General features: G+C 45.1%; 1 protein-coding gene across 10 annotated transcripts in view; it reads right to left on the bottom strand.

Annotated features, from left to right (window-relative positions):
- Positions 1 to 19994, bottom strand: part of CFLAR (CASP8 and FADD like apoptosis regulator) — a 55344-nt gene extending 35350 nt beyond the window's left edge. For 2 of the 10 annotated variants that reach the window (XR_010122946.1, XM_054476854.2), the window contains exons 1-3: positions 19525 to 19994; positions 5685 to 6102; positions 2716 to 2821 (exon numbers count right to left, since the gene is read on the bottom strand). Coding sequence is in view for 8 of the 10 variants with exons in the window: in XM_054476854.2 (XP_054332829.1) it covers positions 2716 to 2821; positions 5685 to 5965 (387 nt within the window). In the remaining 2 variants the exon portion in view is untranslated. Of the gene's footprint in view, positions 1 to 121; positions 238 to 2715; positions 2822 to 5684; positions 6103 to 6309; positions 6524 to 17098; positions 19446 to 19524 lie in introns of those variants that run through there. The other 8 variants (XM_063648344.1, XM_054476857.2, XM_063648345.1 and 5 more) reach the window with 8 other exon arrangements.
- Positions 19995 to 25698: the final 5704 nt, after the last annotated feature.

Below are 25698 nucleotides of genomic sequence, written 5' to 3'. Positions count from 1 at the left end.
TTGGGAGGCTGAGGCAGGAAGACTGCTTGAGCCCAAGAGTTTGAGACCAGCCTGAGCAAAATAGTGAGACCCCCATCTCTACAAAAAATAAAAAAAATAAGCTGAGTGTGTTGGCACACACCTGTGGTCCCAGCTACTCAGAAGGCAGAGGTGGAGGATCACTTGAACTCAGAGGTCAAGGCTGTAGTGAGCTGTGATTGCGCCATGGCACTCCAGCCTGGGCAGCAGAGCGAGACCCTGTCTCAAAAAAAGAAAAAATAGAGCTGACTAGTAAGCCCCAAATGCAAACCTCAGTCCATGTGATTTATAGCAGTAAGAAAATGTGACAAGATGAGCCCTTTCAATGATCTTAAACCAGACATCTCTGTCATGAGCAACTTAGACTCCTGATTTTTACTCAGAACAGAGGTGGTGGTAAGTCTTTTGGTCATCAATCTGCTCCTTGGTTGCAGACAGACACGTGTGCCATGTTGTGTCATTGAGAAGGACCGTGAAAGATCAGGGCTGAAAAGAGAACCCTCCTAAGTTTATTATTTTCCAAAAGGCCAGGCTGGTGTCATAGTGAAAAACTCTAAGGGCTTCTCTGAAAAAGGAGAAGAAAGGTAGCTGGGGAAAGACTTTATGAGAAAAATCACGTTATAGTTTTAAAGTTTCCAAAATATTTGAATCAATGTCGGGCCTTCCAACTCATTCTGACATTCTGACTCAGGGGGTTATAAAAATGTGAAATTACAACAAGGTTTGAGTATTCTGCTATTCATTTACCTTGGGCCACAGTGATTATGAACGAACGATACTTCAGAAATAGGCATTGCTTTGGGATCTATTTCCTTTGCATTTAACATTTAGTTACTGAAGTGCTATCTTTATTTTTGAAAATAATAATCATAATTTAAATATATATAAATGGCTGGGAGAGACAATTACTAGAAGAAACCAAAAAGGGAGTTCTAGTTTCATTTTCCTTCCCATTTTGCATTTGATAGGACTTAAGAAACAAAACTATAATCATTAGGAACATGAGGAAATTCTCAAGCAATGACTTATCTGAATCGTTACAGGCAGGCACTGGCCTGCCTATTTTGAGGACCTATTGTCATATTTTAGAAACAATAGGTTCTCAAACATTTCCTGGCCTATCCTTAGGTCAACAGTACCATGTAGGGCCAACTGGAATGTTGTTTTATTTTATTTTATTTTATTTTATTTTTGAGATGGAGTCTGGCTCTGTAGCCCAGGCTGGAGTGCAATAGCACAATCTTGGCTTACTGCAACCTCCGCCACCCGGGTTCTAGCAATTCTCCTGCCTCAGCCTCCCAAGTAGCTGGGATTACAGGCGCCCACCACCACGCCCAGCTAATTTTTGTACTTTTAGTAGAGATGGGGTTTTGCCATGTTGGTCAGGCTGGTCTCGAACTCCTGACCTCAAGTGATCTGCCCGGCTCAGCCTCCCAAAGTGCTGGGATTACAGGCATGAGCCACTGTGCCCATGAGCCATTGTGCTAGGCCAACTGGAGTTTAAAAAAAATTTTTTTTTTTGAGACAGAGTCTTGCTCCATCGCCCAGGCTGGAGTGCAATGGTGCAATCTCGGCTCACTGCAACCTCTGCCTCCTGGGTTCAAGTGATTCTCCTGCCTCCACCTCCTGTAGCTGGGATTATAGGTGCCTACCACCACGCCTGGCTAATTTTTTGTATTTTTAGTAGAGATGGAGTTTCACCAGGTTGGCCAGGTTGGCCAGGCTGGTCTCAAACTCCTGACCTTAGGTGATCCGCCCACCTCGGTCTCCCAAAGTGCTAGGATTACAGGTGTGAGCCACCGTGCCTGGCCATGGATTTTAAATATTTTTCTAGCAATCATGACATCCCCGAGATCTTCACCACTACCTGGTCTTCTTTTCTTCCTTTTTTTTTTTTTTTTTTGAGATGGAGTCTTGCTGTCACCCAGGCTAGAGTGCAGTGGTGCCATCTTAGCTCACTGCAAGCTCCGCCTCCCAGGTTCACGCCATTCTCTTGCCTCAGCCTCCCGAGTAGCTGGGACTACAGGCGCCCGCCACCACGCCCAGCTACTTTTTTTGTATTTTTAGTAGAGATAGGGTTTCACCGTGTTAGCCAGGTTGGTCTCGATCTCCTGACCTCGTGATCCACCCACCTCGGCCCCCCAAAGTGCTGGGATTACAGGCGTGAGCCACTGCGCCCGACCTCCTGGTTTTCAACTCTAAATCTCTACTTTTACCATTTCCCAGACACACCAGTCACAAGAACCTCCCCCCACCCCACTCCTACATGCAGCCTAGACCCCACAATGACCTTGAGTCAGCTGAGGAGAAATAGATGGCAGTAGGAGAGCGATACTATAGTGGACTAGCACCTCCTTCCTGTTTCCACCCAGCACAAGCAGATGGGATGTCTTCCCCACACCCCCATCAAACCAGGGAGGGAAAAACATATGAGCCAGACCTATGAATTTTACAGAAATAAGGATAAAATCCAAGGATGAAAGAAACATCCAAGGCCACACCAGAAGATATTATTATCCTATTTCTTCAATTCATAAACCAATTCTCTTCCCATTCATGTTGTTTAAAAGCCACCTGAGATGTCTGACTCCCACTATAGTGGCGGCAGACTGCCTGCTTCCCTCTCTCTGTATCAAAAAGAGTAGCTCCCACTTCTGATAGGCTCCTGGGACCATGAACCAAAAGAAGAAAACTCACCTTCTCCTTGCTTATCTTGCCTCGGCCCATGTAATCCTTCATGAGGAAAATTAATGAGGACACATCAGATTTATCCAAATCCTCACCAATCTCTGCCATCAGCACTCTGCAAACCAGACAAGTTCATTTAGTTAATTCAGACATCAGTCCTAAGACAACTCCAAGTGCCCACGCCTCCCCTATGCAACAATGGATTAAAAGAATAGTTCTTGCCCCTGTGTAAATGTGTCCCTCCCTCATAAAATAGCAAGCCTAGATCACCCCAGGAAGAGATCTTAAGGGAACTCAAAAAAGGGAACTCTTCCTTGCCCGTTTAATGGGAGATGGTACATCCTTTGCCAACTAAGTTTCTGAAAACAACTCAGAGAATGGAAACTTCCTTAAAGAATCCCCTAGCTCCCCCAGAGGTTACAGTGAAATGACTTAAGAACCCAAATGACTAACATAAAAGACAGAAATAGAATTTGAAGTAGCCTTGTCTTATCTGTTTAGCAAGCTCTCAGGTGATGTTGATTCAAGGACCATATTTTGAATTGCAAGATGCTGAAGGAAAGAAATACCTGAGATATCCTGGCCCACCTCTGAACTCAAAGGGTACAGGCATCTGGATCACAAGGATTCTGAACTTAGATGTCTTTGCCTAGAAAGCCTCTCCTGACTCAGTGGTGGCTGGAGCTAACACTATATATATATATATTTTTTCTCCCCCTAGGAAATAGACTTTGGGAACCAATAACCGCACTTTTCTGGGGCTCCTAAGGACACCTTGTGGTTAGTATTGTTACCATGACATTGTCATCAAGGCCATTTTCCCAGTTAGGCTCTCAGATTCTTGAGGATGGCAGACTTTTCATTTTGTCCTAGAGCTTACCAAAACACTTAGCACATGCCAATACACAATGAAGCCCACTCACCAGATGAATAAATAAATCTAGCACTCCCCTTCAACTGCCCCCCTCTCTTCACAGAGCGCCTGAAGAATCTCCACTCATCATAGCAAGGAAATGGGAAATGGAGAGATTGCCCTATTCACTGAAACTCAGTTGGTGCCTCCCGGAAAGTCTGAAGATTACTGACATTAAAACTGATGGCTGAATAAGTGGAAGATTAAAAAAATAATAATAATAACAATGATAATAATCCCTTCTATCTGTAGAGTGCTTCACAGTTTAAAAAGTACTTCACATAGTAAATTATTACAACTGATGCTCACAACAACCTTGTAAAGTCGGGTATTATTATTTTTCACTTTACAAGTAGGAAAACAGAGGCCCAACAAAGTTAGCGATTGGCCCAGCCTGCCTGGCCCATAATTGGTAGATCTGAGGCTTGAAACAGGTCTTCCAGCTACAATGAGCTATGATCACGCCACTGCACTCCAGCCTGGATGACAGAGCAAGACCCTGTCTCAAAAACAAACAAACAAAAACCAAAAACCAAAAAAACAGGCTTTCCAAGTTCAAATCTCATATACTTTCCAAAGCCCACACTGCTTTCAGCTCTCTTTAGTATAGTTCTTGATAATAATTATCATCTCCAAATACACATTATCAACATAATAAAAGGCTGGTGGTCGAGCGAAAAAACACCGGCTGGGCATGATGGCTCACACCTATAATCCCACCACTTTAAGAGGCCAAGGAGGGCAGATCACTTGAGGCTGGGAGTTCAAGACCAGCCTGGTCAACATGGCAAAACCCTGTTTCTACTAAAAATACAATAATTAGCCGGACGTAGTGGTGCGTGCCTGTAATCCCAGCTACTCAGGAGGCTAAGGCAGGAGAATCACTTGAACCCAGAGGCAGAGGTTACAGTGAGCCAAGATCGCAACACTGCACTCCAGCCTGGGCTGCAGAGCGAGACTTTGTCTCAAAAAAAAAAAAAAGAAAACACCAACTTAAGGTTACAAGTTATCTTCCTTTCCCCAGGAACTCAGTCTCTCAGTAGCTTCCATGCCCCTCTGAACCTCTAAAGACATTAACATGTGAACAGGAGGAAGGAGCAACCCAAAGCTTGTGGGAACTAAAGCAGACTCCAGTGGCCATTTCCTCTTTGGACTGAAGGGACTTAGATGTGGTTAACTGAAGAGATTTTCAATTTGGGCTCTCCAACGTCTCCAAGGGCAGGAAGTGCAGGAAGGGAGCCCACCCTGATAAACTTCCTCAGCAGGGGTAGGGCCAACAGGGATTCAGAAGGGATGATGGAGTTTCTACAAAGGTAGGAAGATTACTGTCAGACTTGTTATTTCCTTTCTTTGTACCACAAATTATCAAGGACTGACTTCACAGAAAATGAACTAGTAAACACCGCTGCAGATATCACATTGTCAGAGGCTGGCAAGAATGACTAGCTCTTAGTCATTCCTATCCTTCTTCACGTCTTGTCATTCTATCCTTCAGGCAAACACATACCATCTGTCCCTTCTACCTGCATATGATCCCAATTCCTTTGAGAAAGCATGTTTCAGCTGGAGGCAATGGCTCACGCCTGTAATCCCAGCACTTTGGGAAGCCAAGGCAGGTGGATCACTTGAGGTCAGGAGTTCAAGACCAGCCTGGCCAACATGGTGAAACCCCATCTCTACTAAAAATACAAAAAAAATTAGCCAGGCATGGTGGCGCACTCCTGTAGTCCCAACTACTTGGGAGGCTGAGGCAGGAGAATCGCTTGAACCCAGAAGGTGGAGGTTGCAGTGAGCCAAGATCACGCCACTGCACTCCAGCCTGGGCAACAGGGTGAGACTGTCTCAAAAAAAGAAAAAAGAAAGAAAGAAAAAGAAAGCAAGAAAGCAAGTTTCAAGAATTTAAAGGGCTCACAGGAATGAAGTGACATCATCTGGCAGTTGGATAAGTGGGCAGAGACAGTAAAATGGCTGCACTTCTTATTATCCTCGTTTCTGCCATTCAGTAGAGTCTGAGACACTTCACTCCCTCCCACCCACCCAGCCTCAGGAAGAGTTGATGAATTACCTATAGTCCGAAACAAGGTGAGGGTTCCTGAGCAGGTGGGTCTCCACAGCTTTTCTGTCCATCTTCAAGATACGTTTGAGCAGATCAAATCGCCTCACTCTGTAGAGCAGTTCAGCCAAGTCCCCGACAGACAGCTTACCTCTTTCACGTAAAATATCCAGAAGGTCCCTGACATTAGGTGGAACCACATCTATAGCAACATCCCGGCACAAAAAGAGCAGCATCTCCTTCTCATCTGTGTCAAGTGCTTCTTCAACCTGATGGATGACCTCAGCAGACATCCTATTCTTAGACTAGGGAAGCTCACAAGGGTCTTGCAGTACAGCTCCGGGCCAGTCAACAGAAAGCCAGCAGGCAGTCAACTTCATTTCTGAGGTCTGACTTCATTTCTTTCAGAATCCTTTCCAGTGGGGGTGTTCTGTGGTTAAAAGGGAATTTTTCTGAAAATCTTATCAAGCTAACTTATGCCTAAGATTGAAAGTATGGGCTCTTTCTTTCTGGGTGGTCTCCCTGACCTAAGTAGATTAAGTTCTATAGAAAGGGATCTATAGAAGACTAAGAAAGGGATCCTTGGTAGACAGAGCCAAAAACAGACTAACCCAAAGAGACAGAGAAGAAAACCTACATTGTAAAGGAAATGAAACAACAGATGAACTCATCTGCAAGGAAACCCCACATTCTTTTTCAGAATTCATCAGAATGTAAAGCATGTTCAGGGAAAATTACAACTAAGGGTTTAATGGCCTCAGTAGGAGGAATAGGGAAGAAGTACGTAGTAGAAGGAAGTGGGAAAAGCCCAATGACAGACAGCCTGACTAAACCAGGGAAACTTGTGTCACAGAGTTAAACCTCCACTTCAATGACTCCACCCACGTGGCCTTGAACAAACAATGGGGAAAAGAAGTTTCTGTCCCTGTGCCACTCCTTTTTTCTAGTTGCTCTCCTACTTCAAAAGCCCCTCACTCACACCTGGAGGCAGAAATCTCTGCTGCCATCCTCCTAGACCCCAAGCCCTTTTCACAACTTCATCATGAATCCTCACAGAGCCTGCTACCAAGTTGTCAGGTTTGGATCACGTTTTCAGACCCTGAGCCCCATGGAGGTGCCAGAGGCCCTGACTCTCAATGCACTGCTACATGGCAGCAATTGCCATCAGTGCTTCTGATGTTCTCAGTGGAACATCAGGAAGTTACAGAGGATCTGGAGAAAGATCTCACTCCTGGGAGGGGGCTGGGTAGGAGGGGTAAGGAGCTCATGCAATGGGTGTGTTCTTAACTTCTTCCATTGAAACTCATCCTATTTTCTTTCAAAATTTAAGTTGCTAACCTATCTACTCTAAGTTTCACAGCTAAAACTTATGTTAAATCACCTCTTGTGTTCTTTATCTGTTCCTACAAGACAATATTTCAGGTTAAAATCAAATTTAGTGACAAAAAATAAGTGGAAACACAACCCAACTCTAAATTGCCAATGGTTGCTTTGTATTCGTGTTCAAGTATATTTATATATTTATCTAGCTGTATTTAGTGAAAGAAGCACTGAATCCATTTATTTATCTACATACGGTATCAGTCCACAAAAGATTTGAGCTATCTTAAAATAAAAACACATAAGTAGAAAAATTTTATATGAAAACAAGGGGAAAAATTAGGTTAGAAATTTGAAATGGGCTTGCCCATTCATCCAAACTTCACTTAAATATGATTATTTGTAAATAACTGGAGAAATTAAATTTGCTAAGTTAAATTTACTAAAATTAAATGTGCTCAATGAAAGTGGAAACATTGGCACTCAGACTATTTTACTTTTTTTTATCAGAAAGATAAATACAAATTTTATGTGTTCTGGACAGCCCAAATCTATACTCCACTCACAGGCCAACAGTGCTTTAATCTCATCATCAGCTTCCATGAAAAGGAGGCCAAGTTCTTTTCTACTGTATTCATTAATAGTCACAATTTTGTCAACAGTTGTTATTATAAATTAAACTATAAAATATATGCAGTAGAAGGAATTATAAAAACACAAAAATAAAATCATTAAACACAAGAGTAAGAAATGAGATATTATACAAATTCACTGACATATTTGAAAAAGAACCAAACAGAACTACTAGAAATGAAATGCTTAATTCTCTACTTTTTTACAGTCATCTAACTTTTGTAATTCATAAGTATCAACAATATAGCAATGCCACCAAGAGTTAACAAAATGAGATAATCATTTTAAAAAACATGATCTGCTCAGTTTGTTTCTTCCAACCATTAAACCCATGACTGCTTTCTGCCAGTCACGCACGCTCAGCAAGAGTACTGGCATACTGTCTTCCCTCTGTGCTAACGGGGGTAGAGTTTGGCAGCAAAATCTAGATTACTCAGTGGTAGCATCTGGCACACTGAAAGAAAATATCAAAAGGAAACTACAGATCCCGTGTGGAGCCAGCCCACTCAGATGCAACAAAATATCAGCGTGTGTGTATGCTGGAGGCAGTTCACTGTGGCTAGAGGTGGTGAGCACTTGAGAAAGGAGAGCATACTAGGGAGAGGTAGGGCTGGGGTCCGAATAATCACCACTTTGTTGGGGTTTAAGCCCAAGCCAAGAAATTAACATAAAAATTACTCTTAGACTAGGGAAGCTCATAAGGTCTTCAGTTTTTTGTAGAGAAAGGGTCCCACTGTGTTTCTCAGGCTGGTCTCAAACTCCTGGGCTCAAGTGATTCTCCTGCCTTAGCCTTCTGAAATGCTGAGATTACAGGTGTAAGCCACCAAACCCAGATGAATGAGTTCTTTAGAGCCCAGTAAAAGGACTTGTGCCCATCAGTTACCAACTCCACCCTGCCTGAGCTGCCGGACTCAGTGTCCCATTCACCTCTTCTGAAGAGTCACTTGCTTTCACCTTACTCAGATGAAGGGGCAAAGGAATATCCAATTATTTTTCTTCCCTGCTTTCAAATACCCAATGCTCCTGACTGATCAAGATACCATTAGTTTCATTTCTCCCCCCAGTGTTTTCAGCAGTTCACTTTCCCTAGCCAGACAAAATTGGCACCTGTGTGTGTTTTCTAGAATTTTAAAGGAATTCCCCTTAACTCCCCTCACAGGCATATTCTAATTTAATGACTATATCTCCCCTTCTTTTCCACACCCACACCCTGGTACAAACTGTCCCTGACCTTCACAACAAGAGCAACTAAAACCTGAGACCAATTTCTGTTTCATTTCTCTTGCAGAAGTCATAAGACTATCGCCAATTATTATTCAAAACGTCAACAAAGCTTAGGCAAGTCAGAGTTATCTTTCACACACTAGCTAACAGGAGCATCCGGTTCTGGAAACAGAAATACTCCAGGCATTTTTTGTAGAAATTACACTTAATACTGGAACTAACAAAACTGCTGAGAGGACTGGAGGAAGGAGCTCTGGGGTGGGATTCTAACAAAGACTCCTGGGGCTGCTGCAACAACCTTGCCTCAGCCAGGGAAGTGAGGATCAGGAGGCTGCCACTAGAACTGAGCTCAAAGACCCTCTGACAGTGGAGACCCAGGGATCATGTAATGCCCAACCTTGTTTTTACTAACCCTGTTTTTAGACTCTCCCTTTCCTTTAATCACTTAGCCTTGTTTCCACCTGAATTGACTCTCCCTTAGCTAAGAGAGCCAGACAGACTCCATCTTGGCTCTTTCACTAGCAGCCCCTTCCTCAAGGACTTAACTTGTGCAAGCTGACTCCCAGCACATCCAAGAATGCAATTAACTGATAAGATACTGTGGCGAGCAATATCCGCAGTTCCCAGGAATTCGTCGGATTGATAACGCCCAAAGCCCCGCGTCTATCACCTTGTAATAGTCTTAAAGCCCCTGCACCTGGAACTGTTTACTTTCCTGTAACCATTTATCCTTTTAACTTTTTTGCCTACTTTACTTCTGTAAAATCGTTTTAACTAGACCCCCCTCCCCTTTCTAAACGAAAGTATAAAAGAAAATCTAGCCCCTTCTTCGAGGCTGAGAGAACTTTAAGCATTAGCCGTCTCTTGGCCGCCGGCTAAATAAACAGACTCTTAATTCGTCTCAAAGTGTGGCGTTTTCTCTAACTCGCTCAGGTACAACAATCAGACGGCGCATGCTACAAACTCTGGCCAGCATTTTCAATTATCTGGCCTTTTTCCCTCCTGACTGCCAGCCCTGCAACATCTAGGGTGACCGAGTCCCAGGAAACCCCTCAGTCCCAGGCAAACAGGGATGGTTGATCACTCCAGCACCCCTGCCTTAATGAGGAAGCCTCTACCACTCCTACACCTCCAGTAGCAAGTTCTGAAGGAAGGGAGAAGAGATAACACAATCTGAAAACTACTTATCACCACACCCTGGTGGTTTCCTGAGCTGGGCCCCTACGGCTGCTCAACAGTTTAATTTACAAGAAGACTCTGTTCAGCTCCTTTCCCACACCCTTCAAGGAGTGTGGGAAACCTCCAACACTCCACAACTCTCTTTCATCCCAACACCACCCCCAGTGCCATTTCTCATCCATGTATCAGGCACAAACTCCTGCCACCTTCCACCTTTCCACTGCCCCAGCCGGTCCCTCCTGTCCCTCTGCTTGCCTAGAGCTAAGCCTCCCTGCGTGCCCTCCTGTCTCTACTAAGCCCCTATGTCCACTCTCATCATCCTCTCTACCTCCAGAGACGGCTCCTCCCAGCTCATAAACATGTGCAAGTCTCTTCCATCTTAAAAAATAAAGCCAAAATCCTCAAAAAAGCCTGAGGGTCCCCTAGACCGACCATCCTTTCACTTTATTCCCTTTCACATAAAGCTGGGACCTCGTGAAGGAACAGTCTGTACTCAGTGCTTCAGTTTCTTCAACCACAATTCACTTCTCAACATGCCTCCACCTGGATCCCCTCACCCACCATCTCCTCTACACAGCCACACTCAGTCCTGAGCCATACTGGAATCTGAGGCAAAAGGGACAATCAGCAATACTGACGCTGTCTTTATTTAAAATGTTGGTATTTTGTTCATCATAAATTTTTGGCATTTATGTCTGTTTTTTAAAATATTGCATTAAAATATTATCTATCTTGATGACTGACTTTTTGAGCGCCCCCTTACATGTCCTGAAGCCAGTGCCTCGTTTGCCCCTGCTAGTATCCCAGCCCTGATGACACAGCTCTTGTTGAGGCCCTGGTGACCTCCTGGTTGCCACATCCAAAAACTTGGAAGTCCTCTTTCATCTGACTGCTCAACTCCAGCTGACACTGCTAATTAATCCCTCCTTGAAACTCTTCTCCCTTGGCTGAGCTCACACCACTATATTCTACACAGACCCTTCTCTAACTTTCTTCTACTCCTCAGCATACTCTTTCTGCACCTGTCCCTTAAGTGCTGGTGCCTACCATCCGTCTCTCATCCAAACTCATTCCCCTAGCCATTCTGTTCCCCCTGCTTCAGACCTTACCCTCTCCAAATCTACCTTCCATCTAAGTGAACTTTCTAAAGTTCATGCCTGAACTGGCCAGGCGCGGTGGCTCACACCTGTAATCCCAGCACTTTGGGAGGCCAAGGCAGGCGGATCACTTGAGGCAAGGGGTTCAAGACCAGCCTGGCCAACATGGCAAAACCCTGTCTCTAATAAAAATACAAAAACTAGCTGGCCGTGGTGCTGCATGCCTGTAATCCCAGCTACTCGAGGGGCTGAAGCACAAGAATCTCTTGAGCCTGGGAGGTGGAGGTTGCCAGTGAGCTAAGGTTTCGCCACTGCACTCCAGCCTGGGCAACAAGAGTGAAACTCCATCTCGAAAAACAAAACAAAACAAAACACCTCTATTGAAGCACTTAACACACTTCCCTGGTACCCACATTAGCCCTAACCAGGTGTCAGCAAATGTGGTTAAGTTTAGTCAGGCTGGGGGGAGGGGGGAGGGATAGCATTGGGAGATATACCTAATGCTAGATGACGAGTTGGTGGGTGCAGCGCACCAGCATGGCACATGTATACGTATGTAACTTACCTGCACATTGCGCACATGTACCATAAAACCTAAAGTATAATAATAATAATAATAATAAAAGAAAAAAAAAAAAAAAGTTTAGTCAGGCTTCTCAACCTTTCTTACAGAACACCAACGCTGCCCCCAAACTATCTGGTAACAAAGGCACATATTGTTCCCTGTAATCAGCAGCAAAGCATGCAGCATGACCAGCTAAGCCATCCAAAGACGTACTTAACATTCCCTTCTTTCTACTGCTTCTCTATGTGAAGCAAGGTCATCGTATGGCATGAAAGCAATGTCATGTCCAATGAGCCACGACGTGAATGCAAATGTAATTTCTTAGCAACCCCACAAACTGGGCGGCAATGGAGAAACCTGTCTTGCCAGCTGCAGAAAGCAGCATGCAAACCTGAACTTTCAGGTGTCTGGGAAGCCCCAGTGGAGATATGAACATGAAACAAAGTGTCATCCAGAAGTTTCTAAAAGGAGAAGAGGTTGCACAATTCTGGGTAAAGTAGAATGTGGCCATCTCACAGAAGTTTTGTGCATTCATCCTAAACATAACACAATTCACCTTCCTCCTCCATTGGTGTGCAGAACAACAGATGATCCCAATTATAAAATGACATAAAATTAGAAGTCATATTTTATAAAATTATTTGATGAGGCTGCTATGGTTTGAATATGTCCCCTCCAAAGTTCAGGTGTTGCCAATATGATAGGATTAAGAAGTGGGGCCTTTAAGAGGTGATCATTCCCTGGAGGCACCTCCCTCCTGAATAGGATTAGATGCCCTTATAAAGGGGGCTGATAAAGGGAGTTTATTTCTTTTTTTGCCCTTCCACCTTTTGCCATGTTAAGACACAGCATTCCTCCCCTCCGTAGAATGCAGTGTTCAAGGCACCAGATTGGAAGCGGGGAGCAGCCCTCACCAGATGTCAGCACCTTGATCTTGGACTTCCCAGCCTCCAGACTGTGAGAAATAAATTTCTGTTTTTTATAAATTACCTGGTTGTGGGTATTTTGTTATAGCAGCACAAAACAGACTAAGACAGAACAGACTTTTCATGACTCTCAGGGAAGCTCCCACAAATTCCAACCAGACATTATCTCCAATAACTTTCTTGGTTCCTAACACATGTAGGCTGCAGAAAATGAGAATGAATCAGAAATGAGAAAGCATCTAGATCAAAAGATCATAAATCATCATCTATTGGATATAGAAACATGGGCAAAGTCACCAGGAGCAAGGGAGCTAAATCAGTTGATGTAGTGCCTTTAACTAAATTTAAATTTTCACTTTGGCAGGTATACTTGCTCAGCTTACACAACAGATTGCCCACTGTAACTAAAGGGCCAAGAGCGGCCCTGCAGGAGATAGCTCTGTTCAAAATCAGAAATTGTGCATAATACTACGGACAAACTTCTGATACATAGCTCAAGCACTAAGAGTATCATCCCCACTTCAGCCCAACCCATAATCTAACTCTGAACCAAAAATATCTCAATGTTCCCTGGACAGTATTTTTCTGTCCCAGCAACTTCACTCAAACATTTGCCTCCATTTGGAAAGCCCCTTCCCTCCTCTCAGTCTGTACCTGAAATTATATCTTATCTCTCAAGATGTCTCTTCTATAAGCTTGTATTGATCCCCAAATCAAGTCATCTCTTCCTGCTTTGTAGCACTGTTTGTGTTCTCTTCCAGCATTTTATCTTATTCTATCCTATGTGAGACTCAGTTGAGTACTGTCATATGTGGAGGTCCTTGGGGATAGATAGGCTTTTACTCATCTTCATTAGGCTGTGGTAAACAATGGCCAGGCTGCCGATCTCAGCCCTCTTGGGTCTTGAACAGACTGGTCATCATTGGACCATTGCAGCCCATGTGTAATGCTTACTCATCCCTTCATAACATACAATGAAGCAAGATGGAGCTGGTGGTGTAGTTAAGATACCATACTTGGAATCTGGTTGTTGGATCCAGAAGAAAGAGCTTGTGAAAGGAAGCTTTTGCAACTACATGAGATAACAATGCTACTGCTTTAGAGTGACTTGCAATGTAATTCTAAAAGGATGGGTAAGCCCCTATGCAAAACTTTCTGGAAACTGGCAGGACCTCATTGGGAGTGGGGAGAATACAATGTCTCCAACCAAGTGGATGTTTGGAACTCATCATCAGTTTACTACCAGGTTTCAATTTATTTGATAGAGAAAAATGAGGAACAGGTCGAGCTGCCTGAGTTTAAGCAAGATGTCAGATTTTAATGCTTCAGCAATAACTGAGTTCAGAGACCAGGTCTCAACTTCAGGTAGTACGAAGAAGACCTATGGCTTAGCCTCACTTCTTTTTAGGTATCTAAACCATCTGATGTCACCTTTAGAGGAACTGGATGTCTAACTTCATGCAACAGCAGTCAGGAAAACAGGCATTCCTTCTCCTCAAGGTTTTGATCAAAGGAATAAAAAGTGGCTCAAGAAACAACCCCATCTATTCAAGAGAATAACATACTATCAATCATGCTACACTACTGCAATAAAATATTTAGGAGACATTCTCTTAAGTTCATCTAGACAAGATTGGCTTAAATTAAATTTCAACTGGGCAGGTATATTTGCTCAGTTTACACAACAGATTCTCCATTGTAACTAAAGGGCCAAACTTCGCCCTTTGGGAGATACCTCTGTTCAAAGTCAGGAATTGTACATAATACTATGGATATATAAAGTTCTTAAAATTACTTTTATATAGCATTCATTTTCTGTAAAAAGCACTACCTGCTTTTTGCTCCAAGAAAATCTGGAAAATAGAGAAAAGTAGAGAAGAAAATAAAAATTCCCCACTTGCTCCAGTCTCATCACCATCCCTGGTACCTACTCATCTGTCCCCTAGTTTCTCATCTCTTGCCTGGGTCCTCATTCTAGGTTCCTTTACATTCCTTGTGACGACCCAGGTTAAAGGGATAGATTCATTCTACATTTAGGCTGAACGATAGCCAGCACGTTTACAGAAAGCCTAGGCAGACAGCAACTGATATAGTGTCTCCTCTGGAGGTATAGCTTTGTGCTATATACAACTTGCCTGTGCTACCACATATTTTATTAATAGCTCCATCACGGAGCACAACCTTATAATTACTTACCAGATTAAAATAATCCAGCCTTATAATTATTTGCCAGATTAACATAATCCAGCCATGGCTTAGAACAGAACTCAAGTCAAGTATAAAATCTGAACTATGGGGTTTCAATAGCATACCATGGCCAAGGTTTTGGGAGAAACTTTTACGCTGCTTCTATGTTTCCAACCAGAAAGGGAGCTCCAGACAGCAGAGGGAGATCTACGTGCTCCCATTCCTCAGCCCTAGCAGGTGCTCAGTAAATGCTGAAGGAGTTACTTTTTTCACTTAACTCTTGATTCAAAGTTGTGGTTATTGTTGCAGGGAATTTGGTTCACTCACCAGATAGTATTCAAGCAAGAAACTGTCAGGTACCTACTCTTTTAAACAATCTCATTGACTTTGAAAACTACTTTTGAAAGCTGCAAGTAAAAACAAACAAAAAACACAGATATATAAGCCAAAGGGAAGATAAAAAAGGAAGTTCAAGGAAAAAACTCAAGAATTTCACAAGTAGATAAGGAAGCTTTTGTTCCCATTTCTAAAGTCACATGACTAAAGAAACTCATTACCCTGGGAAGCATTTTTAAACCTTGGAGTAAGTAACTATGAGAGGATTTTTCAATTACATTTTTAAAAGTATGTAAATATACATATAAATGATTCATTTATTCAACTGAAGAGTTCACTGCAGAAGATACAAATGATCCTGAGTATGCAGATGAAAGTGGTATCAAGTGGTTAGCTTCTCTCTTTCATAATAAGTACTAAATCACCAAAGATGGCAACCCAGTATCGAGAATAAGAGAAAAATAATGTAGAAGATGTTTATCTATTTGGGCCAAAAACTTAAATTGCCAAAAAAAGAAGGTGGCTAGAAGTGGAGACCATCAAAGGAACATAAATACAGAACAAGTGTAGAAAAGGAAGCAATTTTCGCAGGAGAATCACTTGAACCCAGGAGGCAGAGATAGCACCACTGCACTCCAGCCTAGGTGACAGAGTAAGACTCCGTCTCAAAAAAAAAAAAAAAAATGTAGCTGGGTGTGGTGGCACACACCTGTAGTTCCAGCTACTCCAGAGGCTGATATGAGATGACTGCTTGAGCCTAGAGTTAGAGGCTGAAGTGAGCTATGATCACCACTGCACTCCAGCCTGGGCAACAAGACCTCATCTCAAAAAAAAAAAAAAAAAAAAGAAAAGAAAAGAAGGCCCCACCTTGAATCTTTTTTAGAAAAAAGCAGGTTGTAAATAAACACAATTTTAAAAAATGAAATATCTTGCAAACTAGAAAATAAACAAAAAAAATTATGAGTGTTCGTTTTTAAAAATATGTAAAAGACTGTATTTGAGAGCACACGTGTGAAAAAAAAAAAAAACAACATTAAACTGAAACCTTTGGTTATCTCTAGGGAATGAACCCCCGGAGGTTTTCTCTATTTACTTTGCATGTATTTTAACTCAGATAATTATAATACAACTTGACTGAAGAGTGTCTGAAGAAAATGCATTACAGTACAGAATGTTAGGTACAATCCTGAAGCAAGTGCAAAGACAGCCGCTGAGCATATGAAAGTACAGAGAAAGGGCACCAGGGTGGGGTGTCAAGTCTTCTGAGGGGAGATGACAGGAGGAGAGTATAAGGGAGAGACAGGGCATTCCAATAATGATAGTGCTTTTCACCTCACCAATCTATAGTAAGAAAGAACGACTGGGTTCTGCAAGTTACCTGGGCATACTAAAAGAAAAGACAAAACAAATAAAAAGAACCCATGGTGTCATAACTGCCCCACCATGGCCCACAGGCTTCCTCCAGTCAGGCTGTCAGTGGATCTTGTCTAAACTGTCTTGACTCGAAGTTACCTGTGTAGGTAACTGCTGAGTCTTCCTCAACCACATTGTGAGGTTATGGGGACAAGAACCAAGTTTAGATCCATTTCTATGTCCTCGGCACCCAGAACTCTGCCTGGCCCAGAGAAGTTCAATAAATGTTGGTAGGATTATACTGAATTAAAGGCAAGGAGGCATTGGAGTCCATAAACACGAGTTTAATTAGCCCCTGGGGCTCTACAGGGAAGAAATAATCAGACTTCAAGGGTGCCCCATTCCCCAGAGTCCATTCCTGGTATTTGAAAGAGCAACATGCCCCGGAGTGTTGTGAGTCCTCTGGAGGCTCAAGGAGACCTAGGGCCAAAAGCGAGGACTCAATCCTTTTCTGCCAGTATCGGGGGACAGTGCCCCGACGTCCCAGGAGCCCAGGGCGACACCAGCCCAGGGGCGGGGATCGGGCAGGATTCTCGGTCTACTCACGCCCGGGCAGCCGCCGGCTCTTCCCACTGGATCTCCGCCGGGACCAACTCCCACCCTCGCCGGACAAGCTCAGACCTGCTGCTCCGCAAAACCAGAATTGGAAATGCTCCAGATGGGACGAGGAACAAGGACAGAAAGTCAAAAGCATCAACAGGTGGCTTCGCCGGAGGGCGTCGGAGAACCTCTGCCTGCTGAACCGCTTCACGCCTAATCCCCGCCGCCCACCGGCTGAAATGTTACCACACAAGACATAAATTCTCGAATCCTGTCTGCGGAATTCCCCGCCCCCGCGCAGTTGAAACTTGCACAGGGCCACTCGCGTGTCTCTGGGTGGTAAAATTCTCCATGCGTGGTCAAAGGGCTTATGCATAGCTCAGGACAGTTACGTGCGGCCCCACCAGGACTGAGTGGGGACCGCCGCTGCGCCCCCACCACCTACTAGGAGCTGCGGTAGGACCGCCAATGCCCCAGGGGCCTAGGCAATTTCCGCTTCAGCTTCCTGGAGGCCCCCAGCCCAAGGCTCAAAAAACTGCACGCTATCCCGCCCACCCCGGGTCGCGCAAGACTTTCAGGGGGAGGGGGAAACCCAGCGACCCTGCAAATGGCTTCACCTTGGAAACCGGTATAAGGAGGCAAGTAATACCGTGTTAAAAGAAGGTCAAATGTCAGTTACAAACAGAAACGTAAAACATAAAGTCGCTAGAGAAAGCCATTTTAACGAGGACATTTGACCCAAAAGCTGTAAGTAAAACAAGTATTAACAAAACAAGAAAATGTATGTAAAGCAAACAGTAAACATTAAAAACTCCCTTTCAATCTAGTCTTTTTTGTTTAGATCTTGGAGTTGGGCCGGGCGCGGTGGCTCACGCCTGTAATCCCAGCACTTTGGGAGGCCGAGGCGGGCGGATCACCTAAGGTCAGGAGTTCGAGACCAGACTGACCAACATGGAGAAACCCCGTCTCTATTAAAAATACAAAATTAGCCGGGCGTGGTGGTGCATGCCTGTAATCTCAGCTACTTGAGAGGCTGAGGCACGAGAATCGCTTGAACCCGAGAGGCGGAGGTTGCGGTGAGCAGAGATGGTGCCATTGCATTCCAGCCTGGGCAACAAGAGTGAAACGCTGTCTCAAAAAAAAAAAAAAAAAAAAAAAAAAGATCTTGGAGCTCGAGCCAGGTTTTTTGTTCAACGAAACTTTTGTAAGGTTATTTAGGGGAATCACCAAACCGAAAAGTGCCAAAAACTCCGTTCCTCTTATCTGAAATATCTCTCTCTAAAGCAGGTCAAACCTTCCAGAGCCCGCTGTCTGTTCTAGATTATCGCAGTTTGTTGATGTCCAAAAAGCTTTACTTATGCTATACGCTATCCCCCTACTGGTTCCACCCCTCACTGCTTAAGAACAAATTTCAAATGTCAACCAATTAAAATATTCGCAAGACCTCTGGCGTCCTTGAATTTACTCCCTGCTCCGTGGAGCCAAAAACTGATTCTGAATTTCAGTGGCCTTTGTTCTACTGCGTGCCACTGTTAATATTAAAAGAACATGGCCTTCTGTCCAAATCCGGACACCCTCAAGCAAGAACATCTTGAAGCCATTTTACATTTCCCAGTCCTTTTGAAGCGGTGGAAAAGTGGCAGAAACAGGTTCATTTCAAAAGGCTCTAAAAACTTTTCATCAGTCAAGCATTCCCAGCTTTTCCAAGGCAAGCTTTCCTTGCACTTGGGCAAAACAGACATTAAACTGCTCTGGAAAATAACCGCCCTGACCAGGCTATTGTGAAATTCCCTCCAGGGCGGAGGCTCCCACTGAGTGAGATCGAGCGCACACACAATTGTTGGGAAAGTCCACGTTCCCAACAACTTTCGAAAGGAAAAATGCCAGATCTTCTTAACAGTTCACCCCAAGAATTGAACTCTCAAGATCATTTTAAGCAAAGTTTACACGACGCTGAGGACCCGTCACTGAAGCTCGCGGGGGGGCCTCTGGGGCTGCGGCTGCAGGGGGCGGCCAGAGTTGGCCAAGGGTTACTTCCTGTCCATCGGGGTGCAGCTTGTACCGCTGTGGCCCAGGTGGCCCCTTTCTGGGAATCCGGGGCGGAGTTGCGGGTAGAAGGGGTTCGGGGTTTCGGGGGTTCGGAGCCGGGCGGAAGCGGAAGCGGGGGCTTTCCGCAAAGCCCGCGGTAAACAACCGAGATAAGGAATCTACAGAACTGAGTCAGGTTCCAGAAGCGCCCCCGCCATCCCCTGGCCACTGCCGGCCACCTGCAGTTTCCCGGAGCGCAGGGCTGTGAGGAGCGGCGGGGTGTGGGACGCGGGGTGCGGCGGCGCAGGGCCTGCTGCAACTCTGACTCAGGGCCGGGCGTCGGGGCTTGGGGTCTGGGACAGCTCTGGCGCCGCCAGCGCGGGGGTCGAGCGCGGGGCACGTACCGTCCTGTCGCGGCCGGACTCTCCTGCCGCTGCCACCTCAGCCTTCGCTCCCCTAGACGCCGGGAAGGCGCACACAAGATGGAGGCAAAGAAACCGAAAGCCTGGAAGCGGACTTCGTGCTGGGCGATCGCTGTTCGCGGCGCTTCTCTCCCACACCTCCTCCCGTGGTCCTTGTTGTCTCAGCTGTCACTGGACAAAAGTCCAATAGCCGGCACTCACTGTGTTAGGCCATGTCCCCACCCCTAGCTCCGGGAGTCCCTTTTAGTTGAGACTCGTCGGTGAGGCTGCCAGCTCGTCGGTGAGGCTGCCAGCTCGCTGTTTCCTGCTATGGCTTGTGTGACTGAGTATGCAGTAACCGAGGGTGGATGTCGACACAAGTTCCACGCGTTAGGAGTAAACACTGCGAGTGGTTTTTTTTTCTTTCTTTCCTTCTTTTTTGAGACAGAGTCTCGCTCTGTGGCCCAGGCTGGAGTGCAGTGGCGCAATTTCAGCTCACTGCAACCTCCGCCTCCCTAGTTCAAGCGATTCTCTTGCCTCAACCTCCCAAGTAGCTGGGACTACAGGGACGCGCCAGCACGCCCGGCTAATTTTTGTGTTTAGTAGAGACTGGGTTTCACTGTTGGCCAGAATGGTCTCGAACTCCTGACCTCGTGATCCGCCCGCCTCGGCCTCCCAAAGTGCTGAGATTACAGGCGTGAGCCACCGCGCCCGGCTCGAGTGTTTACGATTGATGTCTGGGAGTCATAGCAAACGTGAACGCACTTTGTGGTTTTTTGTGTGTATGTTTTCGTTTTTTGTTTTACTTCTTGAGATAGGGTCTCGCGCTGTCGCCCAGGCTAGAAGGCAGTGGCGCCATCACGGCTCACTGCAGCCTGGATTTCCCGCGCTCAAGCCATCCAACCCCCTCAGCCTCCCAAGTAGCGGGGACCACAGGCGCAGGCCACCACGCCCGACTAATTTTTTTTTTTTTTTTTTTTTTTGTATTTTTAGTAGAGATGGGGTTTCACCATGTTGGCAAGGCTGGTCTCCAACTGCTGGCCTCAAGTGATCCTTGCCCGCCTCGGCCTCCCAAAGTGCTGCGATCACAGGCGTGAGCCACCGCGCCCCGCTACTTTTTTATTTATTCCTAATAACTACTTTATTGTGATTCTTAAAGAGCTTTAACTTTTCTTGAAATAATTTTAAACTCAAAGGAAAGGTGAAGAATAATACCAAGAGAGACTAACCGCAGGACGGCATGAAGAGCTCGGGATTCACCCCTAGTGAAACTGAAAATTATTTAAAACAACAACCATTAACCATTTAAAGCCTCTGAAATGGTCCTAAGGGCAAACAGCAAATGAAGAAACACCTGTTCCAAAAAATCTATGAAAACTCTTGCATCAGAATGTGAGAGTCAGTCTGTGGTATTTAAACCAAACCTCTCCCTTTGTTCAGCAAGACAGACTCCACTCCAGACTGCTGCAACTAAGAACCTCTCTCTTCCCACAGCTCCCAGTCAGAGACCAGCATATCAGCATTTCTCATCTTGCCTCTAGCTACCTGATGCTGAAGGTAAATCCTGGGGGACTGTGGTGGAGAGGTGGGAGATTCCTTCTTCCATCCAGAGGCTCTACCTTGGGTGGAGTGCTGAGACACAAGAGGAGACTTTAGCTCTTTTTCTCCATTACTTTCACCCCATATTCACCCCCAACCTTTTTTTTTTTTTAAATCTCTCCATCTTCCCAAGATAGTTATATTCTGTTTGACTAATCTTCAGTATATATGCTATTATAATCATGTAAACGGTAGTCACAGCCAAGTTATGTACCAAACTATGATTACTTTTCCTTTCCCACACAACTTTTAGTTTTTTCTGGAGTTAATAATTGTCTTGTTTTGTTGGTTTTTCCATGTAATTCAATCCTAAACTCTTTTGTCAGTTATCCAAGTTTGGTTTTTTGTTTTTGAGACAGGGTCTCACTCCAGGCTGGAGTGCAGTGGCCTGATCACAGCTCACTGCAGCATTAACCTCCCGGGTTCAAGTGATCCTTCTGCCTCAGCCTCCTGAGTAGCTAGGACTACAGGTCCTAGCATGCCACCATGCTAGGTGTGCCACTACAGGTGCCATCATGCCCAGCTAATTCTTTAAAAAAAATTTTGTGGCCCGGCGCAATGGCTTATGCCTGTAATCCCAGCACTTTGAGAGGCCGAGGCGGGTGGATCACGAGGTCAGGAGTTCAAGACCAGCCTGGCCAAGATAGTGAAACCCCATCTCTACTAAAAATACAAAAAATTAACCGGGTGTGATGGCGGGCGCTTGTAATCCCAGCTACTCAGGAGGCTAAGGCAGAGAATTGCTTGAACCTGGGAGGCGGAGGTTGCAGTGAGCCTAGATTATGCCAGTGCACTCTAGCCTGGGAGACAGAGTAAGACTCCATCTCAAAAAAAAAAAAAAATTTATATATATAGTAGAAGCGGGGGTCGTGGGTGGCAGGGAGTCTTGCTATGTTGCCCAGGCTGGTTTTGAACTTGCCTCAAGCGATCTTCCTGCCTAGGTCTTTCAAAGCACTGGGATTACAGGCATGACCACTGCTTCTCTTGGCCTTTCTTATCTTTTTAGTACACCAATAAAATTTTATTACAGATCAGCACCTGTCCTTAATTTGGAAACTACTATTCAAGAACACCTAGCTTAGCACCTCCATCACCACCTCCAACCCACCCTATCCCAAGTGAAAGCCATTTCTGGTTGTCAGTAGAACCATCATAGTGGACTTACCCCAGGCCCACCTTGCATGCCCACTGATTCTTACCACTTCAACACACACCAGTATGACTTCTAACCCAGCATATCCATATGTCGTTCCCTGAGGGCTTTTTCTGGCTCACATTGGAAGCCCATGTTGTCATCCCATTTGGCAAACCAGTAGGGGCAGGCATTTAACCCCCTACCCACTGTGCCATCCTTATCCTTTGGCTTCAGCAGCCCTCAAAGAATGACTGTATACGTCTATGTTGACACTCCCACCTGCAGTCCACTTTCCATTTACATCCTCTTACAATCAGCCACCCCTTGGGCTTAGAGATGTGCATACTTGCAGCACAGTTTGTCCCTGGGGTATGGACTTGGAGAAGAGGCCAATGTAGGCCCTGGTGGGAGGCTCAGGGCTCTTTGAGTAGAGAACTTCAGGTCTTGGGTACCCAAAGAGGGTTTTTTGTTTTTGTTTTTTTGAGACGTAGTCTCGCTCTGTCACCCAGGCTGGAGTGTAGTGGCACAATCCTGGCTCACTGCAACCTCTGCCTCCCAGGCCCAAGCAATTCCCTTGCCTCAGTCTCTCAAATAGCTGGGATTACAGGCGCGCACCACCGTATCTGGCTGATTTTTGTATTTTTAGTGGAGACGGGGTTTCACTACGTTGGCCAAGCTGGTCTTGAACTCCTGGCCTCAAGTGATCTGCCCACCTCGGCCTCCCAAAGTGCTGGAATTACAGGCGAGAGCCACCACACCCAGCCCCAAAGAGGATTTTAAACAGAGGGTCTCGGTGTGGGCATGTCCTCTTGACCTTGCAGACTCCTCCCACCTCTGATGATTCTCCTCACCTGAGGGAAGGGCACAGCCCAAGAAGAGGCGGAGCAAGGCCCTTCTAAATCAGGGCCCACAACAGGACCCCCAGTGCCTGGGTCCAAGGGCAGTATTGCTTAAGCCTCTCTGACTTTCTCTTTCCACACTTAACAAAGTAGCAACAAATGTTCACGTTTTCATCAAATTCACTGGTTGTAAACCTTGGCTGCACATTAGACTGTCCCCAAGGAGCTGCAAAAACCTCAGTGGCCAGGTACCATTCCAGACTAATTATATCAAAATATCTGAGAGTGAGACTCAGGGATTGGTAGTTTTTAAAGCTCCCCGTGTGATTTCAATGTACAGTTAAGATTCAGAACAACTGATCTAATCCAAACATTTTCTCACTCCGTCAACCACAACCCAATTTTCAGATGAAGAATCTGAGGCTTAAAGTGAGTTAATAAATTGAGACATCTCACAACTAGCTAGTGACAGAACTAGGACAGGATGCCAAGAATTTATCTAATGCTTTTCCTTATATCACAGTGGGTGACTTGGGAAGTGGAGAATTAATAGCCACAGCAATGACTTTATATCTACTCTCTTAGCCACACATCCTGCCTCAACTCTTCTGACATTCTGGTAGAATATATTCTTGGCTGGGTATGGTAGCTCATGCCTATAAACCCAGCACTTTGGGAAGCCAAGGCAGAAGGAACACTTGAACCCAGGTGTTCAAGATCAGCTTGGGCAATACAGGGAGAGCCTGTCTCTACAAAAAATTTAAAAATTAGCCAGGTGTAGTGATGCATACATGTGGTCCCAGCTACTCAAGAGGCTGAAGTGGGAGGATCACTTGAGCCAGGCAGGTTGAGGTTGCAGTAAACCATGAGCACAGCACTGTACTCCAGCTTGGATGACAGAGTGAAACCCTGTCTCAAAAAAAATATATAAATAAATTTAATTTAAAAAGAATACATTATTTTTTTTTTTTGAGATGGAGTCTCGCTCTGTCACCAGGCTGGAGTGCAGTGGCATGATCTCAGCTCACTGCAACCTCCGCCTCCCGGATTCAAGCAATTCTCCTGCCTCAGCCTCCTGAGTAGCTGGGACTGCAGGTGCGCGCCAGCACGCCCAGCTAATTTTTTTTTTTTTTTCCTGAGACAGAGTCTCACTCTGTCACCCAGGCTGGAGTGCAGTGGCACGATCTCGGCTCACTGCAATCTCTGCCTCCTGGGTTCAAGTGATTCTCCTGCCTTAGCCTCCCAAGTAGCTGGAATTACAGGTGCCCACCACTATGCCCAGCTAATTTTTTGTATTTTCGGTACAGACAGGGTTTCACCATGTTGGCCAGGCTTGTCTCAAACTCCTAACCTCGTGATTCACCCGCCTCGGGTGCTGGGATTACAGGCATGAGCCACCGCGCCCAGCCATAATTTTTGTATTTTTAGTAGAGACAGGGTTTCACCATGTTGGCCAGGATGATCTCAATAAAAAAAAAATACGTTCTTGAGAAGAATAAATAAACACCTAATTCTAATATGCTGGTGCTATGGTTTGGATATTTATTTGTCCCCTCTAAACCTCATGTTGAAATTTGATCCCCATGTTGGAGGTGGGCCTCATGGAAGGTATTTGGGTCATGGGGGTAGATACCTCATGAATAGATTAATGCCTTCCCTTAGCGGTGAGGGAGTTTTTCTTCTATTAATTCCCACAAGAGCTGGTTGTTAAACAGAGCCTGGCACTTTCCCCTTTTTCACTGTTTCTTCTTCCCTCACCATGAGAGAAGCGTTTTGCCTTCCACCATGGGTGGAAGCAACCTGAAGCTTTCACCAGAAGTCAGGCAGATGCCAGTGCCATGCTTCATGTACAGCCTGCAGAACCATGAGCTAAATAAACCTCTTTTCTTTATAAACTACCCAGTCTCAGTTATTCTTTTATAGCAGTACAAAACAGACTAAGACAGCTGGGTTTCTATAGAAGTAGTCAACTGTAGATTTGTAGCAACAGACTTCACAAGCAAAGCAAGGTGCAGAAATTAGTAGTTAACTAAGTCATTTCCAGAAATATATCTGGCACTATTACATAAGGATTAATAGTACTGCCTCTGGAACTAGTTCTGGGTTTGCATTCCAGCTCTGCCTCTCACTAGCAGTGTGAACTTCTGGGTAAGTTTCCTCTTTGTGTCTCAATTTTCTCACCTGTAAAAAGGGAATGACAGTAATAGTCCCAACCTCATAGAATTATTACACAAATTAATCTTTGGAATATGCCTGGCATGGCCAGGCAAAGTGGCTCACACCTGTAATCCCAGCACTTTGGGAGGCTAAGGTGGGAGGAACACTTGAGGCCAAGAGTTCAAGACCAGTCTGGGCAACATAATGAGACCGTGTCTCCACAAAAATAATTTTTAAAAATCAGCTCAGTGGGGTAGTGCACACTTGTAGTCCCAGCTGCTCAGGAGGCCAAGGTGAGCATATTGCTTGAGCCCAGGAGTTCAAGGCTGCAGTAAGCTTGATCGCACTACTGCACTTCAGCCTAGGTAACAGAGTGAGACCCTATCTCTGAATAATATGCCTGGCATATAGTAGGTGCTAAATAAATTAAATACTATGTACCAGGCA

Source organism: Pongo pygmaeus, chromosome 11, assembly GCF_028885625.2.
Source record: "Pongo pygmaeus isolate AG05252 chromosome 11, NHGRI_mPonPyg2-v2.0_pri, whole genome shotgun sequence".
Lineage (NCBI taxonomy): Eukaryota > Metazoa > Chordata > Mammalia > Primates > Hominidae > Pongo > Pongo pygmaeus.
This window is presented reverse-complemented; position numbering and strand designations above follow the sequence as displayed.